The following is a 22,517-nucleotide window of genomic DNA, read 5'->3' as shown; positions in this document are numbered from 1 at the left end:
CGAGGTGTGCGTATCTTTGTTTGTGCACTAGTATGCCTTTCTGCCCATCTCACTTACTTTCGTGACTGTGTGCCTGTTTGTGTCAGTACTTGTGTATTTCCTAATACAGATGAGTTTGTGTGTATTGCCTACATCCTTTGTAATCCAGCACTTTGTGTGTGCGCTCACGTACTCCCGCTCAGCTTTATTCAGTGATTGATACGCAGGCAGAGCGGCACAGCCGCTGAAAGGCCATTGATTAACACTTTGAATGAGTGCTCTGTCTGACACACACACAGAGGGTCGGGACCAAAGGCACAGACCTTTGTAAGGTGTCACATTGACAGTGCCAACCACACGCAGTGGCAGGCCTGCTGTAAATTGTGAGCCATGAAAGCATTAACCAGGTGCGCAAGCCTCTCCTGCTGGACAAGGCTCTCTCCAGCGGAGAGCGTCCAATCTGCTCGCTCTGCGATGATCTGTCTCCTCGTTCCTCGCCTCTCTATCTCTCCCCATCGTCTTCTCCCTGAGGAACCTTCTGAGCACAAATCACTCTCTAAACGTCCACAGAAGATCTCGTATGTCTCCGTACAGGCAGTTAGTTATGGCAGCAATCAGGTAAGCTATGCCTACAGCTCCAGAGCACACAATTAAAACAACTCTGCAGGGCTTTGGCTGACTTAATGATTTCTGCTCCTGCTTTATGGTCGGTCCCCTCCATCTGTCAGAGGGAAATGAGGGGCTCCTAGTCGTCGTTGGCTAAAATAAATGGCTTATACCGCAGTTGCTACTGTAGCAGCATGTTGCCACTTGCTTTTCAAAAGGTTTTGAGCAAAACACCTTGTGTTGTTTCTGTGGAAATACAAATGATATGTTTAGAGTTTCACAGCCTCTCTGAAATTATTTTTAACATAATCCTTGTGGCTATATCGTATTGGGAGAGATTCTCTCGTTTTTTAGAGCCTTAATAACATCATCTTGATAGCTGCAAAATCTGCTGCAACTTTGGCAACATTTTTGCAAAGTATCTGTGTTATAACTGTCATCATCATTCTTTATTATTTAGTTGTTTTCTATTTCTCATAAACACTGTAGATATCTGATATCAATTCCTTGTCACACACAGTCTGTCTTATTGTTTTCAAATAATGCTTTTACTACACTAAATGTATCTTTATCAAACACCAGGTGTTTTGCAGACATGTTTAGCTCATGATCTAATAATCGAGCACCGTCTTGGCCTTGTTTTTAACTGAAACTTGGCAAGACCAAGAAAACAGTGCAGCAGTTCTTATTGAGTCAACTTTGGTTTTATGAGTGACCTCTCGGATGGTTGGCTAAAACTAAACAGGGAAAAGCAGCATTCAGTTTTTATGCACCACATATCTGGAACAAACACCCAGAAAAGTTTTTCTCTCTCAGTTCTTTTCAATTAGGACTTTTCCATTTCTTGCACTGCACTGCAATGTTTATTCTACTGTTTGATTTGATTTGACTTATTTATTTGAATCTTATTTTTAGCTTCTATTTTATTTTGCATACTCTTTTTTAAAATCCTATCTGTGTTGTTTTTTTCTACTGTCTTTTTCTATTGACTTGTGTTTTTTATATCTTGTCTTAAAGCCTTCGTGTCTTAAAAAATGTGCTTTTCAAATTTATTTTCAAATAAATGTACCTTGTCTGGCCTGTGCAGTATTAGTGATGTGATGTCATTATTTGATGCATAAAGGGAGAAATTAAAGGTACAGTTTACCCTTAGATCCATGCCTTCTTTCAAATATAATGGGACTAAATGTCACAAAAATGCATTTGAAAAACTCAACAGCAATGACTTGGTTACTCAAGATAATTCACATCCCTTGTTTTGAGCAGTTTCATAAAGGAACTATCTTTTTCAAGCATAGTTCCTTCATGAAACTTTTCAAATGTCATGCTTTTAGCCCCACAAGCCGAGGGCCATATAGTCCCATTATATTGGAGAGAAGGCAGACATCTCTACGGCAGATATATCCCAAATTGGCAACTTACACCAAAACGATCCAGATTGAGAGACAGCAAAACTGATAAGAGTCATACAAATATGTATTCTTGATTTTCGGGTGAACTGTCCCTTTAAGTGACTATGGAGTCAGGACTGTGGTTATGAATACGCTGCATCCTACAGCAGCTCTACCACTTCCAAAAATGTTGGGGGGCGGGGGGGGTATGATTAAACCACTGAGAACGGCTCATTTATATGGTACTCATGGACACAACCCTTTGGGGAAGTCTTTAGCACTGGGCACATGGGAAGGGAATGAATATGTATTTTCCCCTGTGTGTATTGCTGGAGATGAGGAGGGGTAAGCTGCTATCTAACATGGGCACACTATGTGAATCCCCCTCTCTTGTACTGAGGCCACTTCTCTGGCCTCGGTGTTACAAACCTGTGGTCGGAGCAGTTTTCCGTGCTGCTTATCTCCCCGCAGCACTTCCCCTTCTAAATCTGCTCTAAATCACATGAGACTTTTGCCTCACTGCTCCTGAGTATGTCATTTTGCTCGCCTCTTCCTTTCACCCCCCCCAAGCCTCCTCTCAGCTTATACCTCTCTCTGTCAGTTTCTCTCTCACTTTGTCTTCCCTTTTCTTCTCTCCTCACTGTACAGTCAGTAGCCCTTCATTTTCTCCTCAGCGAGAGGGTGAATTTCTGTCTGTGTGATTCAGTGTGCCTGTGCTAACACTTGGATGCGTGCATTCCTTCATATAAAGTCCTCACTTGATATGTGTTTTGCTCTCGATTAACCTATTTTGGCCCAAACAATTATTTGCTTTCGGGCCTACTGTCATTTAATATATGTCCATATTAATATATTAACAGTTACCTTGTAAACTATTTCAAAAGTTGGTCTTTTTAGTGATTGGAGAGGATATCATTTGGGAGTGAAATGTCACACCATTATTTAGTTCACTGTAGTCGCAGACAGCAGATGTTATGCCATACCTGTCACATTGTTATGCAGTCTGTCAAATCTGAGAAGAGCACCACAGCCTATTATTGAGCGAGGCTCAAGTTGTACTGCATAGTAAACAGTGTCAACATGGAGTATTACTACAATCAACAACATGCTGTCACTATATGCTTGCCGCCCCACTAATTACTCAAATTAGTGACTGCATGCTAAAAAGACTGTGGAGGCATTTTGTTTGCTCCTCCATACATACATCTGCAAGCACATAAATCGAACATTGTCTTGGTTGCAGCCGGCACTCTTAAAGGTGCATTTTGTATGTAATGGAGAGACAACTTTTCTCAACATTAGTTTTTCCTATTTCTCCATTAGCCATTCTTACTCTGGCCATTATTGTGAATGTCGGTGGTAATAGCTCAAACTGTGGAATATTATACAACACGTCTCTTTCCTGCAGTTTCTTGATGTTTACAGACCATGGAGACTGCCAGTGTAAATTTTATGACCGCGGTGTGACCATTGATTTAATGTTCTCAGCGGTCCGCCTCACAAATGGCTGCACCTGAAGTACTTGAAGTAGACATGTCATGTAGCTTGAAATACAAGCCGCACTGGACTCCACAGCCATTGGCCTCTCATCAAAAAGCAATTAATTGCCAAATTAACGTAAAGGAAAAAAAACTGCTTCTCATTTTAGAGGATATAAAAGGAAGAAACTGAACTCTGTCCCCTCCATCAACTCTTCCTGAGATGTGGAGGAAAATAGCATTTATCATTTTGAGAGAAAACAAATCCATCCATATCATTTCTAATTCAGACAAGGCTGCAATTCTCCCATAATTAGGCAGATGACATGCTTTCATGGCATACAGCTATTTTATTGGCTGCCTTCTTGGAACTGTTGTCCTGCCAGACGTATACACAAGTGATGGAGGTGCTCACAGCCTACTCGTTTATGCTCATTGCCAGGCATTTAAAGGGTTAGCTGTAAACCCTACAGTGTGCTCTCCCACACACTGCCGTCATGCCTCACTGCAAACATACATTAATAAAAGCAAACCTCAGCCCTCTCTCATTTCTTTCTATTCATCCATCCATCTATCCTCTGCTATAAGGTGTGGAGCGCTCTCATACTTCTGAAGGGCATGATTGATTTTCAGCCGCAGGTTTGAATCTGCTGCCCTGAGTCTTGAACCTCTAAGCATCAAGAGTGTACTGACCTTTCACTTGTCTCTGTTAAGTAGGCAAGCATCACTTTGCTGTCTAACAGCCGCCAAGTCACACTCCTAGCACGCATCCCACATGTCTCAGCTAAAGGTCGGTGCAGAATGCCAGGGAAGAAAAGCAGGATGACCTATTATTAAAGGCTAACTTCCCGGATAATTATCAGTAAGTATAAACAGTATGTGTGGATGGAAACTATCTAATCCAGTGCATGCTGCTGACTAATTTAGTGTTTGTATTTGGTCTGAACGGCTATTTCCTTCTAGAAAGGTGAGCAGCTACATTGTCCAATATTACTGAGAGTGGTGGTGAAGTTGGATGTTACTGCATGAGATGTTGTGTAAGCTTTGGTACAAATGAAAGAGCTCCTCCTAAATCTGTCCTGCCTTTTCCCACTGGTGCTTACTTTTTTTGAGATGCAAGTTATTTAATCATCTTAATTGAAACAGAACAAGGGATGAAAGCAATACAACAGCGTAACTGTGAGAGACAAGTGCAATTCAAGGGTTTTATTTACACAAATTCCAATGTTCAGGACAAACGCTTCACTTTCCTCAAACACATTTAATAGGTAACATGGCAAAATAACAATATTCCTTTGCTGTGAGTGATTTAAGATCAGAATTTATATTTGAAATTATATGACAAATAGTTATGACTTACGTTGGTATCTCTTTTGTAAATGACTGCTTTGAACATCACCAGTAAAGCTAAAATGAAACATAATGCCACATTCATGTCATATTGGAATTATCGTCATTCCCGACATACCAGTAATAATTACGACAGGGACGCTCAATTTCTTTCTGAAAGCTCCTCTCTATCTGACTTGTCCCCTAATCATTTGGAAGTCGAGGAGTCCATCACTCAATGCGAGTAAACCAAAATGTAATGGATTTGGTATTATGTTGTCAATGCGCAGTATTTTAATCCAGTAACAAGACCTTCTCTGCAATCTTGAAGACATGATTGCTCACAAATTGTTAAAATTGAATTATTTCCCCATCTCTGCCATCACTCCCACAATATGTGAACATGGTAAAAGAGACATGTGAATGGGCCGTTACTGAAAACATTCAAAGAGGGTTTCTGTAAATTCTGGTAGCCAGTCCAACACACAATCTCGGATACTGATATTTCTAACAGCATTTTTGCTAGTTAGAAAGGTACATGTGTCTTTCTGTGGGCCAGGCCTCCTGGTGTTGGTGTGGTGGAATAGATCATCTGTGCAGGAGCAGTAATTTGACAGTAAAACACGCAGGATGGCATCAGTACCTATATGGCAGCGTGTATATCACTTTGCAAGCCTCAATGGCCGGGCCAGTTTGGACAACACATTCATTCACCAGCATCCAGACATTTGACGGCCAGGTCTCCTCCTGTGTGCTAAATGACCCAGTGGATGATATGTGAAGTAATGTCCCGTGGGCTCACATTGCTAAGCTGGCACACGGTGTACCACTGTCTGGCTGCACAGTAAATGTTGTTTCTCCAGCTTTGCTTATGTTTTCCATCTTGCCCTCCGGAAGATATTGTTTGATTGAAGCCCCCTTTATTTCTCACGGAACTCAGAAAAAGGGCTCAGTGTGAATACAAAAGAAGCTGTGGGTCTGGTGTGGCAAGATAAGTGATCAGAGGAATAGCTCAGGGAGGAACATGATCAGACGAGGGGTTGTAAACATTTCTTTTTCTTGTTTTATAGAACACAGTGGTTTAATGTGAAGACTTGCATTGCTTCATGTCAGAGGTGTTGGATTTCTGAGATGTTTGTGAGAACCAGAGCATTTTATTTGTGTGCAAAATCCTCTTAGCCAGTGAGTCAGCAGCTCATAAACATTATGCGCTAATATCTGCTAGTGTTGAAGTTGATTTACAACTGAGAGAGCATTTTGCTGGAGGAAGTGATGAATTGTTCATTTGTACAGAATTTTAAGAATTTGAGGAAGCCTCGATTGGCATAGATAAAACGTGTAATAATAGTTTGGAGTCTAAGTAGCTAGGGATAATGTTGTGTTTGAAAGCTGCAGGGCTTTGACACTTAGAATAAGCTGTTCAGTGCTAGGGAGCTCGAACAGCAATTTTACACTTGTTATGCAGAACACAAATTCATTTTTTAGATGAGCATTTGATGCAAAATTGCCCCCCCCACCTCCTTTATTAACAGGGCTTAGAGACGGTAACCAAAATAAATGCTTAGGTGCAAGAAGGTCAAAGATAATTCAATAGAATTCATAATAATTCAACAATAATCAGAAGCAGAGCAGCAATCTCAGCAGTGATGTTAGCTACTAAAAATGGTTTACTATTAAGGATTTGATCCAAGAAAAATAAGTACTAAAATGCAGCATTCTTCATTGTTTTTGAAAACAACAAAACAGCTTGTAATATATACAATCTTCCCCACCTTCCTTGTTTTTGCTCCTGAGCATTTATTTTGTTAAATGGTGGCAGAAAACAAATACCTTCACCTAACCCCATTGGTATCTGGCCATGCAGGTGTGTTTGGTTTTATGTGCCGAGGTTTTGAGTTGAGATATCTGCCTTTAGATTTCTGCCACCACCACAATACATTTGAAAAAGTCAACAGCGGAAACAATGTCCCTGTGTCTCTGGATAATCCACAGACTGCATCTTTTTTGGGGGGGCTTGAAAACAGCGTCGCATATATCTACCGATCAGTATCTACTGTATCTAACCTTTCTGTAATCTTTCACGTGTACCCTGCCCATGCCCTGCACTCTGATGGTGTACAAACACATATGCATATAAAGAGATTTCCATACAATCTGCCAGAATGCAGTAGGACCTTTTATCTACCATCACACTTTACCCTGTATTATAATGTACATGGATTATTATTTTTTTTCTTCAGTAGCAGTTTTGTATTTTAGTGGGCAGCACAGAGCTCTGGTGGAGGATGTGTGCTCATGCATCCTTTAAGAAGTATTAATGCAATTTAATCTGTACTTGATGCAGTAACCTTTATCGCGCTGGGCCATTGTGGATGTTGCTTTCACAGTTGGGTGTTTTTTATCCACAGTGGCAGTACCAAGAGGCTGGCTGTTAGACCCTGCACTATTTTCCAAAACCTTTCGAATATCTTGAGTGGCTTCAGAATATTGTAATAGCTCTTTTTATCTCTGTTTCCCCGTTTACCTTTCTCCCTTTCTCCTCTTGCCAAACATAACCTATAATCTTTAAAGTTCAGTCTTCAGTCAATAACACACCACAGCTCAAACATTAGGATAACATTACATTAAATGAGTGACGGTTTATCTCAGCGTGAACTTTGATTTAAATGGACTGCAGTCCTGGGGAAAAAAGGAAAATGCATTCACTGAAGTTTAATGCTGGGCAAGGATTGACATTTAGCACAATATGTTAAGGACTCAGTTGCATGGTAAGAAACCAATATTTTTCTCAAAGAACAGTTATGCATTTTTGAAATGACACACATGATACAGTATTTACAGTTGCTGGCTTAGATTTTTACAATAAAATACAGTTTCCAACATCTGGATCTGGGATGTTGTGATTAAAATGCAATACTTTACTTTCATTGTTTATGTTATAATGAATTTTGGAAACCCGTAATAAGATTCAGGTTAAAAGGCTGGTTCTTATGTACATCATGCTGTGTGACTAAGCTGACTTTGCCTTTGCAGTCAAAATCACTTAGAAATGTGATTTTTATAGAGAACAGGCAGCAATGTTTTTCATTTTTGTCTGCTTATGTTCGAGGAGGTGCTGAAATGCATCCCCTATGTGTAATTTGTTTTAAGTCAGAGGAGTCTGTTTGTCACTCTCCCAATATGCTTCCAGGCAGGAACAAACAAGTTAACACCAGGGTGACATAACAGCGAGCTAGCAAACTCTCAAGCACATATCGCCCTTTAACAGTCATTGAATTAGGCTGATTCATAATTGCTGAACGAAATGTGCCATGCAATACCACCATCAGTAGTCAGGCAGAAATGTGCTGCAACACATTTGCAAGTGCATATGGGCATCCACATCCGCACGATGTGTATAATGTTTGCTTGCGTGCACATTAAAGTTAAATGACTTATATCCGTCTTTGTTGTTGTTCAAGACCTTTATCCAGCACTGGATCCACACATTCACCAGAAGAACACTGAATTAATCAGAGACTTGTGCACAGCGAGGTCAGTCCTCGTATCTCCCTTCGTGTCCATCGCCGCTCGTACACTCTGTGATGCAATCCTTGCATAGAGAGGGGAAAGCAAGGTAGAAAGAGAGTCAACACGGTAACAGAGGCCCCTGCGGTGCACGACAAGGTTTCTACGCCTCTGCCTTGTCTCGTAAGCATCACTCAGCCATTGGCCCTGGGGCAGAGTGCTCGCTGGCACCTGTGTGCCGCCCGCGCTTCTCAGTGGCATGTCATTCACCTTCTCTCATGTTGACACCAAGACTCTCTTCTGCTGCGTGTAGACATGTCAGCATCTTTCCCTTCTCTTTATCTCTCCCTCTCCCTCTCCCTCTCTCTCGGATGGGATTTTTCCTCATCGGAATATTAAAGAAATGAAAAGTGGCTTTGGCCGCGCTCAGTAGTACATGGTATTGCATTATGCATAATTGAGTCTTTGAATTCGCCCACCACTTGACTCTTGAATACAGAACTTATTTACCTTCTCCGGTATCTTCAAGTCTCAGTATGTCTGCCAGCTCATAACGCCCTCCATTTAATTATCAGATATTATTGGAGTGCTTGTGCACAAGCAGCTATTCAGATTTTGGTTCCTCTTTGACATTGTATGTGCCTAGACATATCTGTCTATTTTTATTTTCGTCTGCTCTTCTATCTGTCTATCTACCTATCAGTATCTACTGTATCCAACCTTTCTGTGTTCATGCGACTACACCTTAATACTAATCTGCACACGTCATATGCCTTTACACCTCCCTCGGCATTTCTCAGCAGCTTACAACCCTCAGGCAGAGCTACTTTGTAGGGAAGTGATAACATGTCAGCTCTGCCTCTTCCTGGCAATCACATCATGCAGCCCAGTGCTGGCTTCACACAGAAGTTCCTACCCCACTCACTCAAAGAACATAATGAGTGGGTCAGCACAGGTTACACAGCCTTCCTCCAGACTACAGTTTTACCAAAGCTGCAACCGCCAGAGCAGATTGCTCCAAGAAAATAAAATATTTTGGAAAAGGCCCGGAATCTCTGTAGAAAGGCATAGGGCCTCATGCAAGAACTACTTGTCCAAGCAGATTTGTTCCTAAGGGGCATGTCCATGAGAATTTGTAACATTCACCAATTTCAACAATCTTCTGGTATCGAATATTCTTTTAGGAATCACCTATTGTGTAATAATCTGGAATCTCTCCGTGATTGTCACATCCCCTTGACTTCCTTTAATGATTTACTGCTTTGCTTTAGAGAGCCGCATCTAACTTCATGTCAATCTATTCACTACACAATCAGATTGAAAAGAGCAATTTACGTTTCTGCAACTGGGCTGGGAGCAATCGTACGACCAAATCAATCACATTTTCATGTTGTCTGCCATATCTGCTGGTGATTTTGAAAGTGGCTATTTATAACACAGCAAGGCTCAAAAAGAAGTATTTTGGCTGCATTTGTTTGGAGGGTCTTTCAACCTATAAAGCTCAGCTGGAGTGGTTGGTGCTTGCCTCCACCTCAGCTTAACTCGGGCGTCACACTGAGGCCCAAATTTGTTTTTCTGGCTGCAATAACTGCCAAGAATGGGTTGAGCAGAGAACCCTGCTTCAGGCTTCAGACATGCTACACATGTGGTTGAAACTTCCTGGCTTTCACATTAAATGGTGGACATATTGTAAGTACATGCATGTACAGCAGGCAATAGTAACAACTGGGTTGAAAAAGATGATTATTTGCATAACTGTTTCATACATTCACCAAATATAGACAAGTAACCCAATAAAATGATTCCTCATTGTTCACATCGTTCACCCTGATATTTCTATGTATTGTATTGCAAGCAACCACTTAAAGTAACATCCAAACCCTGTTGAGCAGTGGCCTATACAGCAGGTACTTAAATAGCCACACACTAGTTCAATCTGTGCTCAAAAACCTGCATCATAAACACACACTTGTATTGGCTTCAACTACAGCCGCTGAGCAGCAAGAGAGTTGTTAGCGTGTGTTGAAAACAGTCTCATCTGACCAATGACACCACCACCTTTGGGCTGTTAATCTCCAGGACAGACATTAGACGTTTAAAAGTGCTTTAAAAGTGAAGGCACATACGTTTAGTGACTACCCTTGGTTCCAATGAATAGCACATTTATGGGACTGATTTAGAGTCACATGTTGAGCTGTGTTACACTTTGTTGTGCTCACATTGTTCAAGGGCTTGCCTCTGTGTTTCTGTCAGCCTATACCATTCTGTACGGTTAATCTGCTTATGTTAAGGCAACAATTGGTTCAATCACTGTGGAGCATGGTGCGGCTTAATGTTCCTTAATGCCACAGAGACAGCAATTATTCGGTTACAGACCAACAGTACACCTCGAGGGAAATTGATCAGAAGTAATTTAGTATTATCCAAACAACACATTATTCACACGTCAATAAAGGCACTGTATGTTTCGTGAAATGCTTTAGGAGCACATCGAGTTAGGTTCACTGCAGCACACTCTCAACAACATTACCTCCAAGGATGGTATGTTATATCACCCACTGTCCAGGAGAATATCTCGATTCTTCCAGAATTATTCTCAACCCAAAATTTCCTTGGGGAATGTTTGTCTCGAGAGACGGTAAGCGTTGTTCTTAAGGTGGATAGACGGATCTTTTTTTACTCAGATGTCCTTCAAGAACTTCTGTTTGCACCTGTGTTTGCCTCTGAAACTTTGAGAGAGGTAAACACATATTCTAAAGTGACTGCTATACGTGCCAACTGTCCTCCTGCGAAGACCGTGTCATTTGTTGCCTTGACACCTGCATATCTTTCTCCAAATTCTCTGCTTCTGTGTGAATGAAGCTCTTCCCACTCTTCCTCTTCACCCTTCGGAAATTGTTTCAATCTCCCTTGTGAAACCTCCCACAGCTGCATTTATATATAAAATAACAATTAACCCTGATGGAGAAATTTTGCCTGACCGCGTTTTTGTTCTTTGGACAATGTTGTTATTCATGAAGTAAAATGTGTTGCAGCTGTGGGGTCAGCAAAGACTAGAGAAGTCGAAGCATTAAATACAATGTTACAGTATAAATATGGACTAGAGGCATCTAATCGCCTCCGGTCTATGTTAATAACACAAACTGCCAAAATAGCGTCTTCTCCCAAAAATACCCCATAACACTGACGTTGACTGTATAATAGAATCTGACTGTCACAGATTATGCTGTGAATATTACTCCCACGACGATGTCACCGATTTCTTCCTGCTGCTCTGAATAATAGTCAAACTTTAAATGAAAACAGCAAAAGAAACCGTACCACCATGCGTGCACAAACGAGTACACACCTCGTACGCAGAGACGAGAGTATAAGTGAGAAAATAGTCACAGTATCGTAAGAGGGGTGTCACAGTGAGATGACATTATCAGCTTAAATCAGCCCGTGCTCACATACCGCCAAGACAGGGTTCCCTGCCATTTATGGTAGCAGTTATTCCTGTGGAGAGTGGTGACAATCATGCTGGAGATGATTACCCACTATTACGCCTAATACTCAAGTATAGTCATTAGCTGTTACAAAGTCTCACTTATCAGTGAAAAAAACACTCATTGTTTCACAGAATAATTCGGGCTGCATTAACTTATCAAATCTTTTGCGTGGATATTTGTTTTTTGTTTGATTATAAAATAGTCTACGTGGAAGTTAGAAGGATCTTTGCTCAAAGAACATTATATTCAAAACAGTTGATGAATTAATAAATATACAAGCAATTAAAAATGTATTGTTGAATTGACATTTTTATGTGTGTATCAATATATTTCTGTCAATTCCATGTTTAAGCAGCTTGACCTGGTCAGGGCTTAAGCCACAATAAGCAGAGCAGCCTAAACATGCTTTACACCTCCAACTTCCTCCAGCTCCCTCCTGGTGAAAACCCTAGCACTCTCCGGGAAAGCTGAAAGATCTAATTCTTCCATAATATGCAGGGTCTTGGTCCTGGTGTCTCCTCCCAGTGGGTTGTTTCCGAAACCCGCCCGTCAGAAAGTTGTCAAGGGGCATCCTCACTAAGAGCTCAAACAAGCTCAGATGGTTCCCTTCAACACAAAGGAGCAGCGGCTCAATACAAAGGTTTTCTTGAACCGCTGAACTACTCGCATTAGCAAGTCGAGTAAGACCAGCCACCCTGCAGAGAGACCTCATCTCAGCTGCTCTAATCTTCAATCTTATTCTTGCGGTCACTACCCAAAGCTCTTGACCATAGTTGACAGTCGAGGCAAAGGCTGAGAAATGAGAGCTGTGCTTCATGGCCTTACCTCCACACTCGGATACAAAGCCAGCACTCGCCTTTTGAGTGTTCTTATCCTACTCACAACGTGGTTATTATTGAATGAATATGTGGGAAGATATGGCATCAGTCCAAGCAGTTCTGAATTATTTATTTATGAGTCATATTGTTTTTATTCCAAACATTGTATTGTTTCTTATAATGTCCATAGATATACTGTAGCTTCTATGACAACCTTTGTATTCATCTTGACCATTTGTATACTGTATCTATGAAATATGCATCTCAATTGATCGCTGAGTTATGATTTGTGTTCTATGTTTTTCCAGGTTTCCTCTGGTTAGTGAGCTGGCTCCATTTGGCACACCGGTGGGGACTATTCTAGCTGCTGCTGTCAATCAAACCATCTTCTACTCCATTGTGGCAGGAAATGAACTAGGTAGAGTATGTGCTATAGATCATATACAATTAAGTATTTTTTCAAAGTACAAAATGTTGTTAACCAACACTCCTACAAACACACTCACTCAAATGATATAGTAGGCTCTGAGTTTGTGCTACAAAGCCCTCTTGTTCCTGTTTTTCGTTAATTTTTCTACATAAAGCAAACACATTTTTTCTGCGCATCAACTGCAGATGTCCAGAAACCATGTTTTATATATTTTATAACAAAAATTCAAATATAATATGTGCTTTTACTAACATCAAAAGGTACAGAAACCAATTCTTAAATACTTAATTTGAAAATTGCAAGCTGCACGTCATAGCCATAGGGTTTGTCCTGTCTTTGTCTGGAAGTAGAATGTTTTGACATACTTGCCGCTGCAGACTGCTTTTCACACTGAAATGAAGTCTGAAGAGCATCATTACACCCTGGGAGAGAGAGAGAACACAAGACAGGTGTGAGGTTAGCTCAGGCGTTTAGGACAAAAACCGGAGACGTAGCTCTGTGCTGGAGAGAGCAAAGAGTGCAGTAGGAAGCTGTCAGTCAGTAACTCCTTCCCACCATGCACCTCACATGGACACATGAGCTAGAGTCACTTTTCCTTGGATGCTCGTGGAAATCGCAGGCTCGAGACCTAACGAGAGTGCTCTATTTCTACCTCCAGACCCCTTGCAGTAATATTCTCAGGGAAATCAAAAGCATTCTGAATTTTGAAGCAATGTCTTTTTACATAGCTAGATGTATTCCTGTGATTTTTTTTATTTTTTATTTGTCTGTGCTTACACTAAACATTTGTTTTAAAAATGCTGTTAAGGCAGCCTCCATTAGAATTCATGAAGGTTTTTTTGTGATTTCTGTATTTGCCAACAACTGCTTGTTTTATTCACTCTTTTTTTTTATAGCACATGTGTCAAGATGTACAGCTGTGTTAGCATCTGGATAATTGAACTCAACATTGCTGCAGGTTCTTTGTGTGAAGGGTGCTAAAAAGGCCCCATTGAGCTTCACACTGATGGACCAAGATTAAAGAGCCTGTGAGGGAGTATAACTGCAGTCAGTTGTAATACATGCAGAGTCACGTTTTACCAATATTGACCCGGAGATGTGTTGTGCCAAGAGCGCAAACAAAGCCGAGCCATATAGCTCTGATCAGAACACTACTGTGTGTCCAGTATTCAGTGCGTTCATCCATTATGTTACTTATCTCCTAGTTTTGTCTTACGTCCACTCACCTCATGTGCTCTGATATTGTTTGTTTCTAGGTCATTTTCGGGTGAACAACAGGACCGGTGTCATCTCCATAGCTAAACCTTTGGATTACGAAAATGTGACCAGCTATGTCCTCCGGGTGCAGGCAGACTCTATGCTGGTTGTCATGTCCAACCTGCGGGTGCCTTCTAAAAGTAAGAAATAGCATCCAATGAATGGGTGAATATGGAGGTTGAGTTGTGTTGAAGGAAATCAGGGATGAAATTCTGTTTCATATTAATCCAGATGCTGCATTTGTATTTAATCATATTAATCCCTCACTGTGACAGATTATGGTTAAACACAAAAAATGATGTTGCAGCCTATTTTTAACACTCATATTTATATTCATTTTTACCTGCATTATATATGTTTGTACGTATGTGAGGATTATTACATGCTTAATTCTGCCCCTTCACACATTAAATCTAAGTCTGCTGTACCGACACTGTTCGCCTGCAGATTTGGATCAAAACCAGGAAAACATTGTGTCACAGTGTGTATAGCTGCACTTTTATGCTTTATGCACTGTTGCCTTTCTTCACTGCACTGATCCATCTGTATACTTGTTGGCAGGTTTACTGCAGCCTGTAATTGGTTGTTCAGTTTCACACTTCAGTCTGCTTGTTTGTCTGACTCTATGTCTGACCACTATGGCATTTTCACACATTCAGACTAAGATGAATTGTCATATTATTTGAGTGACTATGCTGCATTACCAGCAGTTTTTTTTCTATTCCTTTGTGGAATTACTCAATGCTTTAAGTATGTGGTTAATATTTGAACACCCTCCGTTCTACCCGCAGAGCGCTGTCTCTTTGTCGAGCTGTCGATCCTAGACAGCGAGTAATATGAAAAGTTCAGTGTGATTATGTAGAAATATCAAGTATGTGATAAATGCATCGACATTTAACTAATCTATCAGTGATGGTGATTGTTAGAAATAACCTTAAAATATGATTTATCTCTATCTTTAAATCGCTATCTGCTTAAAAAGCAGCTTATCATAAATCACCAAAGACCTGTCTAAATTTGTCACAAAGGTCTAACGATCAGAAATAGCCCATTTATTTTAATTAAGTAAGAACTCCCCCAAAACGAGGGTGGGTGACAAAACATTAATCATTGCAAATTCTCATATAGTTTGTTCCCATTCTGAAGGCCTCTGTGTGCTAGTAACCACATCCAAAGGCGAAGCTAAAAGCCTGCTGTCACAGTCTCATCCTGGCTGCGTCCAACTGCTTCCCCGATCTCTGTCCAAGACTGCAGTGTCTTTGGCGTGTCTTTGTAGTCCAAGCACGACGGGGGATAATGGCGCATATGTTCACCCCTCAAAGCCATTTATGATGTTGCACTCGGTTGTACACCCCAACAAAGTTATGGAAGTACTTGAAGAGAGTCGGAGAGACAAGTTCATATTTACATTGTATCATACCTGGCCAATTGCTGTGTGTAGCGGGCATTCATTTGTCGGACGCACACGCGGTCAGAAATGAGGTTTTGAAGATGTTTGATAGTTCGCATACTGAGCCCTTCAGACAACGCTCTTTTTTTTGACCATGCTTCAGCTGGAATATCATTGGGCTTGTTTGTGGACCGTAAACTGACAAATGTTTTGTGAAATGCTAACAACAAGTCGGGTTCTTCATACCTCACTATCGATCCATTTCAACTGAATTATCAATGGCCTACTTTACCTGCATCTCTCCTTCTAGCACCATCTGTCTGTCACATACTAATGACGGCAATCACAAGTACACAATACGCAGGCACACACACACACTCGCATCACTTGTCTGATCGATGTAAAGTAGAGGACTATCTCTCTCTGACAGGGGATTGAACTTCCCTGGCATCTACAGGCTGACACCCTCTCTTGGCAGAGTGTTGACACACCATTTATTTTCTCCCTTATATTACTGTACCGCAGTAATATAAGTGGATCAGGACTCCGTGACTCTTTCTTCTCTGTATTGAGTTTAAATTATCAGATCATTACTGGACTGATTTGTCAGATAGATTAATTTTAACCCTGTTAAGACTAGTACACTTAGTACACTGTATATGTACGCATAAGCCTGCATACCCTGACATTTATATGTACATGTACACATGTAATAAAATCAGAGTACGACTAGATTTAATTCAACAAATGATAAACTCTTCGGCACATTTAAGCTCACTCTGCCTTAGCAGCAATCCCTCCTCTTAATGGACTGGTTTCTTTCATGCATCTTTATGAGTGTGTGTGAGAGAGGAAGGAGGAGGAGGGTTGTATTTATGTTTTCATACCCTGATACTCTGAGGATAAAATATAGCCACTTTCTACAAAGGACAGGGAAGAGAGAGAAACTCTTCAGACCTCTTTTCCATCCCCTGGAGTCCTCCCTCTGCGCCTCGCACTCCAGCTTTTGTGCCTGTAATTTGATGTGCTGTGTTTTTGTTTGTCCAATTCCCCTGGTGCATCCTTAGCACCAATGCCACATGGCTTTACATTTTTGCATGCCGCCAAAAGAAAAATGGTCCTTGACACTGCATATTTTTTCCCTAAACTGCATTGTTGGAAGGATGCTGTATGTATGTGTGCTGTTCATTGCATAGGTGTCACTGTGACAAATTAGGGGGCACAAATCTTTATTCTCAATATATGTGTGTTTTCTCTTCAAAGGGGCAGGATTCACATTTTACAAGCCTCGCAAAAAGACCAGTTAACCAACAAATGTATTTTTAAAATACCAAATGATCTGCCTCCTTAACCCCATTTCTTATTTCACAATGTTTTCTCTAACCCCTCTCCTTGATTATTGGCTGCCCTTCAAATTTTTACTTCCTATAATGTGCATATCGCTTGCCAGTTTAGCTTTCAGAGCCTTTTATTTAGTGCAGCAAGTTGTCCGGTAAACAAACTCCTCAACAATAAATGATGCGAGGTAGACCTTACTTAACATTAATGGCTTCGTAGGCAAGATTTCATCATCATTTTTATTATTTCACAGAGCCATATTTTACTCAAAGTGTGAATGTTCTCAGTAATTGGTTGGTAAACAAAAAGCAAACTTGCTCAGTTGTTTTTCTGATCTACTTGTCATGGGGCAGTGAGAGAAAAAGTCATCAACACACTTCAGACCCAGTTTCTCTCGATTCAAAATATTTGCTGTAATCAAAACAAACTTAACCTCCTCGTTATTGACTCAAAGTTGTACACTTCACCAAAATAGCTGCTCACACTGTTTCCTTGGAAAGGGTTGAGTTAGGGCTAAGGGAACTTGTGATTCTTTACAGCATGGAATTACAAATCGTTGCAGCTGAAAATTGCTAATAAATGAAGCGGGGTATTACCATATTCACTCAGTCCACTTTTGGTCAAAACAAAAACAAGCAAATAGCATCAATATTCCCACATTTTTTCAGTCAGATTTTAAAATCTAGGTGATTCTGACTCCCCAATTTAAAAATAAATGAAATTGATTTTATTGGCAATGGCCAGCCACAGGATCTTATTTGAAGACGTACTGTGAAGTTTTCAGCGATGATTAACTTTCAAAATATTCCGGGAAGTGATTTCAAGCTGTCTTTTGAAGTTGTGGACCAACTGATGACCATGAAAAAAAATATATTGACATGACAATTTCGAGGCTAAATTATGCAACATTTGATCAACGCCAGTTCGGATAACTTCAGAGATGTGTTTATTCAACAGCTAGTGGCCGTGACGACAAACTTTCTGGGCACGTGTGTCCCAATTCTTATTCTGTGAGGATGCAGCAAACCGTGGCTATCAGATGCTTGAATAGTTTTACATTGAAGTACACAGACTGGAGTTATTTGTTTTCTGCTTCACATGAATTGAAGCGACGTTAAGCCTTATAATATGCTATATACTAGATCTCTATAACCCCAAAGGACTTGAAAGCATTCTGTTGCCATTTGCTTTTTGCAGCTAACACAGCCAAGGTGTTCATTGAGGTGCAGGATGAGAACGACCACCCTCCCGTCTTCTCCAGGAGGCTCTACATAGGCGGCGTGACGGAGGACACCAAGATTTTCAGCACTGTGCTCAAGATAGTGGTAAGAAAACATCAGCTCTGGTCTTTCTTCTTGTTGGTTTGTGTCTGACTCTGGTCCCACATCTTCAACACTTACCCTGCAGCCATGGTGAGAGAATTCATCCGATCTGCTCTCTGCAACACAGTTTCATCTCCTCCCACTATCACTCGCTACATCTCTTCATCAGAGTGAGTTGAACGGTGTAATCCCAGAATGTTCACAGAAGCATGGCTGGACATCCTGTCTGGTTATCAGCCTGCTCTGCCAAGGAGGTTTCACTTTGTCATCCTGTATACTCCACTGTATGTCTGGTTTCTGTATGCGCGGGTGTGTGTTGATGTGTCCTCAAGCTTGTGTTTGTGTTCAAAATCCTTGAGGTGCCAGTGTCCTGAATGCCTACCTTGAATGTCAGCACTACACCTGACGAACAGTCATGCATTTAGGTCAATGTACAATGTGTCACGGCAACAGATTTGTGATTTTGTCAGGCTTTCGGTGTTTGTTGGGATTATGTGTCTGGTTTGTCTTAACAGGGTGTCTTATCTGTAATTGAAGTATACAGTATTTAAATACAACCATGCAAAAATGTAATTTCCACTTTTCAAAATCCTATTTTTGTCCCCCACACCTTTAATGTGTCGGGTGAATTTAATACAAAATGCTGTGAATTACCCTTCTCTCCAGCCACCAAAGCCTATGTCATTAACAATGTTAGATCAGGAATTTGATATAGATTATATTTTCTGCCCACGATCAACCCAAACATCTCTGCTTTCAATGTCAGTGAACAAGCGTCATCAGCTTGACTTTGCCTCCATAGCTAGTCATCAGCCGACGGGTGTTTTTCACTTTTTTTATTCCCCAGAACACGATTTAGTGTAGCATGACCAAGGCCAAGCTTTGTCTTTAATGTGATGCTACTCTGTGATGCTTATAATCAGGACTTTTTTGTTGCAATTTAGCAGAACCCTAGCGAAATTGATGGGCCACAACTAACTGGTACCTTGAAAACTGATTTTCAGCTGAGTGTCATCCACTTAACGACAAAAAACAGAAATGTGTCTAAGTGGAGACATATAAATAGGTATACGGTGGTGTTTCTTCATTTGGTGCAATTTTATCAAACTCTGGGTCATTTGCCTGTTTGGTTCGAGACTTTTACGCTGCATAAGAATGATGAAAAATCATTTCAACTGCATGTCACTGTGTTGTGGTCACAACACAGCACAGACTAACAAGATAGTAATGGCCTAGTGCATTATGGAGGACCTTTTCAAATATTTAGAAGTTGAACAAAACTTAATTGGGAGGAACTGTATCTTGTAACTGTGGTTTAAATTGAACTGGGAACTGGCCAGAAACATGGGAACTTTACAGTATTATGGACGCCAATGGTGTCTTGAGAATAGTTAAGGAAAGATGAAGAAGGTGTAATATACAGCAGGCAAGCGGGAGTACAAAGGTCATACAGGGAGATTCATAGAAAGTATTTAAGACCTTCCAGCAGCTGGGGAAATCAGCCCAAATCATCAAAGGATACAGAGGAGGGAGCTGTCACTCAACCTTTAAATCCTCAAGAGAATTTTTTTTGCTGTCTAAAAGTAAAAGATTGGAATACCAGGGGCAGCCGGGGATTATATTCATTTTATTGATGGTCTCAAATAAAAGTCATGGGTTGCTTTTTCTGCAGGAAATGAGCTTATCCTTAATCTTTATGTTATAACTTTAAAAAGAAAAAAAGCTCTCATAGGACAGAAACATTTCTCCGGGGCTTATTTAAGCTATGTGACTCATTCTTTACTGCATTTGACAACTCCAAACATGGGCACTGTAGGAGATTCAGCCTAGAACCATTATTCAGCACATGATCATTGTGTGGTTGGATGTTTATAACATCAGACAGAGAGGTTAAAGTATTAGTCTGACACACATGTACAGTATGTCCATGCACGTGATATGAACTTTTTTCAATTATTGGTAATTCAATTGGTTAAAGTGCGAGCTCAGTGTGCATTTTTTTGTACGGTCTCATTCATGATCCTACATTGTCATATGTATCTGGTTAATAATCGCATTAGGGCTTTGTTATTTAAAAACTAGAGATTGATTTAACTCAATCTACCATTTAAACAGATACCCATTGAGAAATGTCAAGGGGACTGTAACTAATAGAATTTTGGATTGGCATCTTGATTTTCCAGAGCAGGAAAAGCACAGGTGTAACTAATAACATTAACAATGAATCAGGTCCATTTACTCTTAGTGTCCCAGGATGCCATACCATCAGGACATACCAGGACCCTGTAACTGGCAAATGTAAATGGGATGGAGAAAATAATAATTAATTTGGCATGGATGCCATTCAATTGAATTACTTAGAATGTGTTTTAACTGAAAATACATGTCATTTGTTACAATAGCAATTAAAAATCAGATGTTGTGTGTGAGAAGAAATGTGTAAAAATAACGATGTACAAACTGAAACCTTAAAAACATGGATTGAAGTCATCGGAGCTTTCAGATAAGGAATGATGACGATAATTATAAAATATGCCCAAGACCTCTGAATATGTAAAAAAGCATATCTTGTGTCGGCTCAGATGTACAGTAGATCATCAATGACTAAACACTGTGCAGTGGCTTCAACCCCTCGACCAGCTCAGAATCCCTTTCCTGTCTTTCCTTTAACTTGGAATAGACACCAACATGTAGAATTATGGGTCAAGTGCTATCTATAATTTCCCCTGGGTTTAAGATAGTTTTTTCTCCCATTCAGTGACTGGGAGAGATTTTTTAAATATTTCATTGACTCCTTAGTACTTGAGAAAAAGCAGTATGTTTGTTATTTTGGAAGGTTTTCAATATGTTTGGAAAATTACATGATGACCTATTTTTATCTTCTTTGGAGTATGGCTAGTGAGAAGCGTTTGTACTTGACTTCATTAGTAATAAGGCTGAGCGCTGCTTTCTCTGGAGAAATACAGTCAACATTTGACATATTCTGACACTTAGTCCAAAATAGTATAGTCACATTATACAGTCACAAGGCGTAATTTGCAGACATCTGTACGTCAGCAAATGCACCTTTGCAGTGCCACACAGGTTTCAGTGGTTTGGAAAGATAAGTGGAAAATACTTCATTAGCAAGGTAAAAGTGTTCTGTTCAGAAGAAAGATTTGATTGCATAATTACCCCCTGCTCCCTGTGGCACTTACATGACCCTTTAATCAGTTAGTTATTGGATTCATGGGTTGCCAATTTTTTTCAGGACCCTCTCTGGCTCTTTACTGTTTTAAAAAAGAGTGAAAAAAGCTTTTTGAACAACAATCAAATGCCTTAATGTTTATATTTTTAACGTAAACCATCCAAATCTATACATTTTCACTTTGTTGTCTTGTGGCAGCTTGCAAACAAACCTGTTTCCCCTCAGTGTCCTCAACAACTTTTAAAAGGTTTGCCCTACACACATGATGAGTACATATTTTCGATAAATTTGTCTTCACCCAATGAGGATATCTCACTCTGTTGATTTATGCAGCCCTTGCAGTGGGACCTCTCCGCCCCCCCCCCCCTCTCCTCTTCCAATAGCTGGAGAAAAAAAAGAGAGATTGCTCCTATTTATCAGTGTCACTTACTACAGACAAGCGCTCTGAATTGTTCTGCCAACAATGACACAGTGTGGTTTGACAAACTTCATGGAGATTATGATACTCGTAAATGATATGTTGTTTTTGTTGATTTAATGTTTTTTTTAACCCAGGTCATTTTCTTGTTTTGATTTAAGAAATGCTATTTTTTTAATAATTAAAAAGTCTTTGCTAACTTGTAATAGCTTTACCAAATTTAAAACTGCTATCATTTATATTTTCATAGAAACAATATATCAAAAAACGATGTTCCCCTCATGTTTGAGTTTGCTGTGATCATAAAATATGTGCCAAACTGTCGGTGGTTCCCACTCCAGCCAGCTGTAGATCAACACAATGTTATAATGGTTATCCATCAATGGTTCTGACATTATTAGATAACATTTCTTAACACCATGGCAAAAATCATGGCTGCACTAAAGGCAACACTGCCCTCGAGAAAAGAAGCTCTATAACCGGACGGCTTGTCTTCAGATTATTGAATGGTTTAAGTTTGTCACATAGCTGCAGAATGTTTGTGTAGTAAATCAATGCTAGATTGATGCATCACGG

General features: G+C 40.3%; 1 protein-coding gene across 11 annotated transcripts in view; it reads left to right on the top strand.

Moving 5' to 3' along the window:
• LOC116400010 (protocadherin-15-like) overlaps positions 1-22,517 on the top strand; it is a 188,174-nt gene that overhangs the window by 142,625 nt on the left and 23,032 nt on the right. For all 11 annotated transcript variants that reach the window (XM_031877626.1, XM_031877682.1, XM_031877658.1 and 8 more), the window contains 3 exons: positions 12,908-13,017; positions 14,286-14,426; positions 18,212-18,339. In XM_031877626.1, coding sequence (XP_031733486.1) covers positions 12,908-13,017; positions 14,286-14,426; positions 18,212-18,339 — 379 coding nt within the window. The remainder of the gene's footprint in view (positions 1-12,907; positions 13,018-14,285; positions 14,427-18,211; positions 18,340-22,517) is intronic.

The sequence above is a fragment of the Anarrhichthys ocellatus genome, unplaced genomic scaffold (assembly GCF_004355925.1).
Source record: "Anarrhichthys ocellatus isolate YVR2014 unplaced genomic scaffold, GSC_Weel_1.0 scaffold3, whole genome shotgun sequence".
In the NCBI taxonomy this organism is placed as follows: domain Eukaryota; kingdom Metazoa; phylum Chordata; class Actinopteri; order Perciformes; family Anarhichadidae; genus Anarrhichthys; species Anarrhichthys ocellatus.
This window is presented reverse-complemented; position numbering and strand designations above follow the sequence as displayed.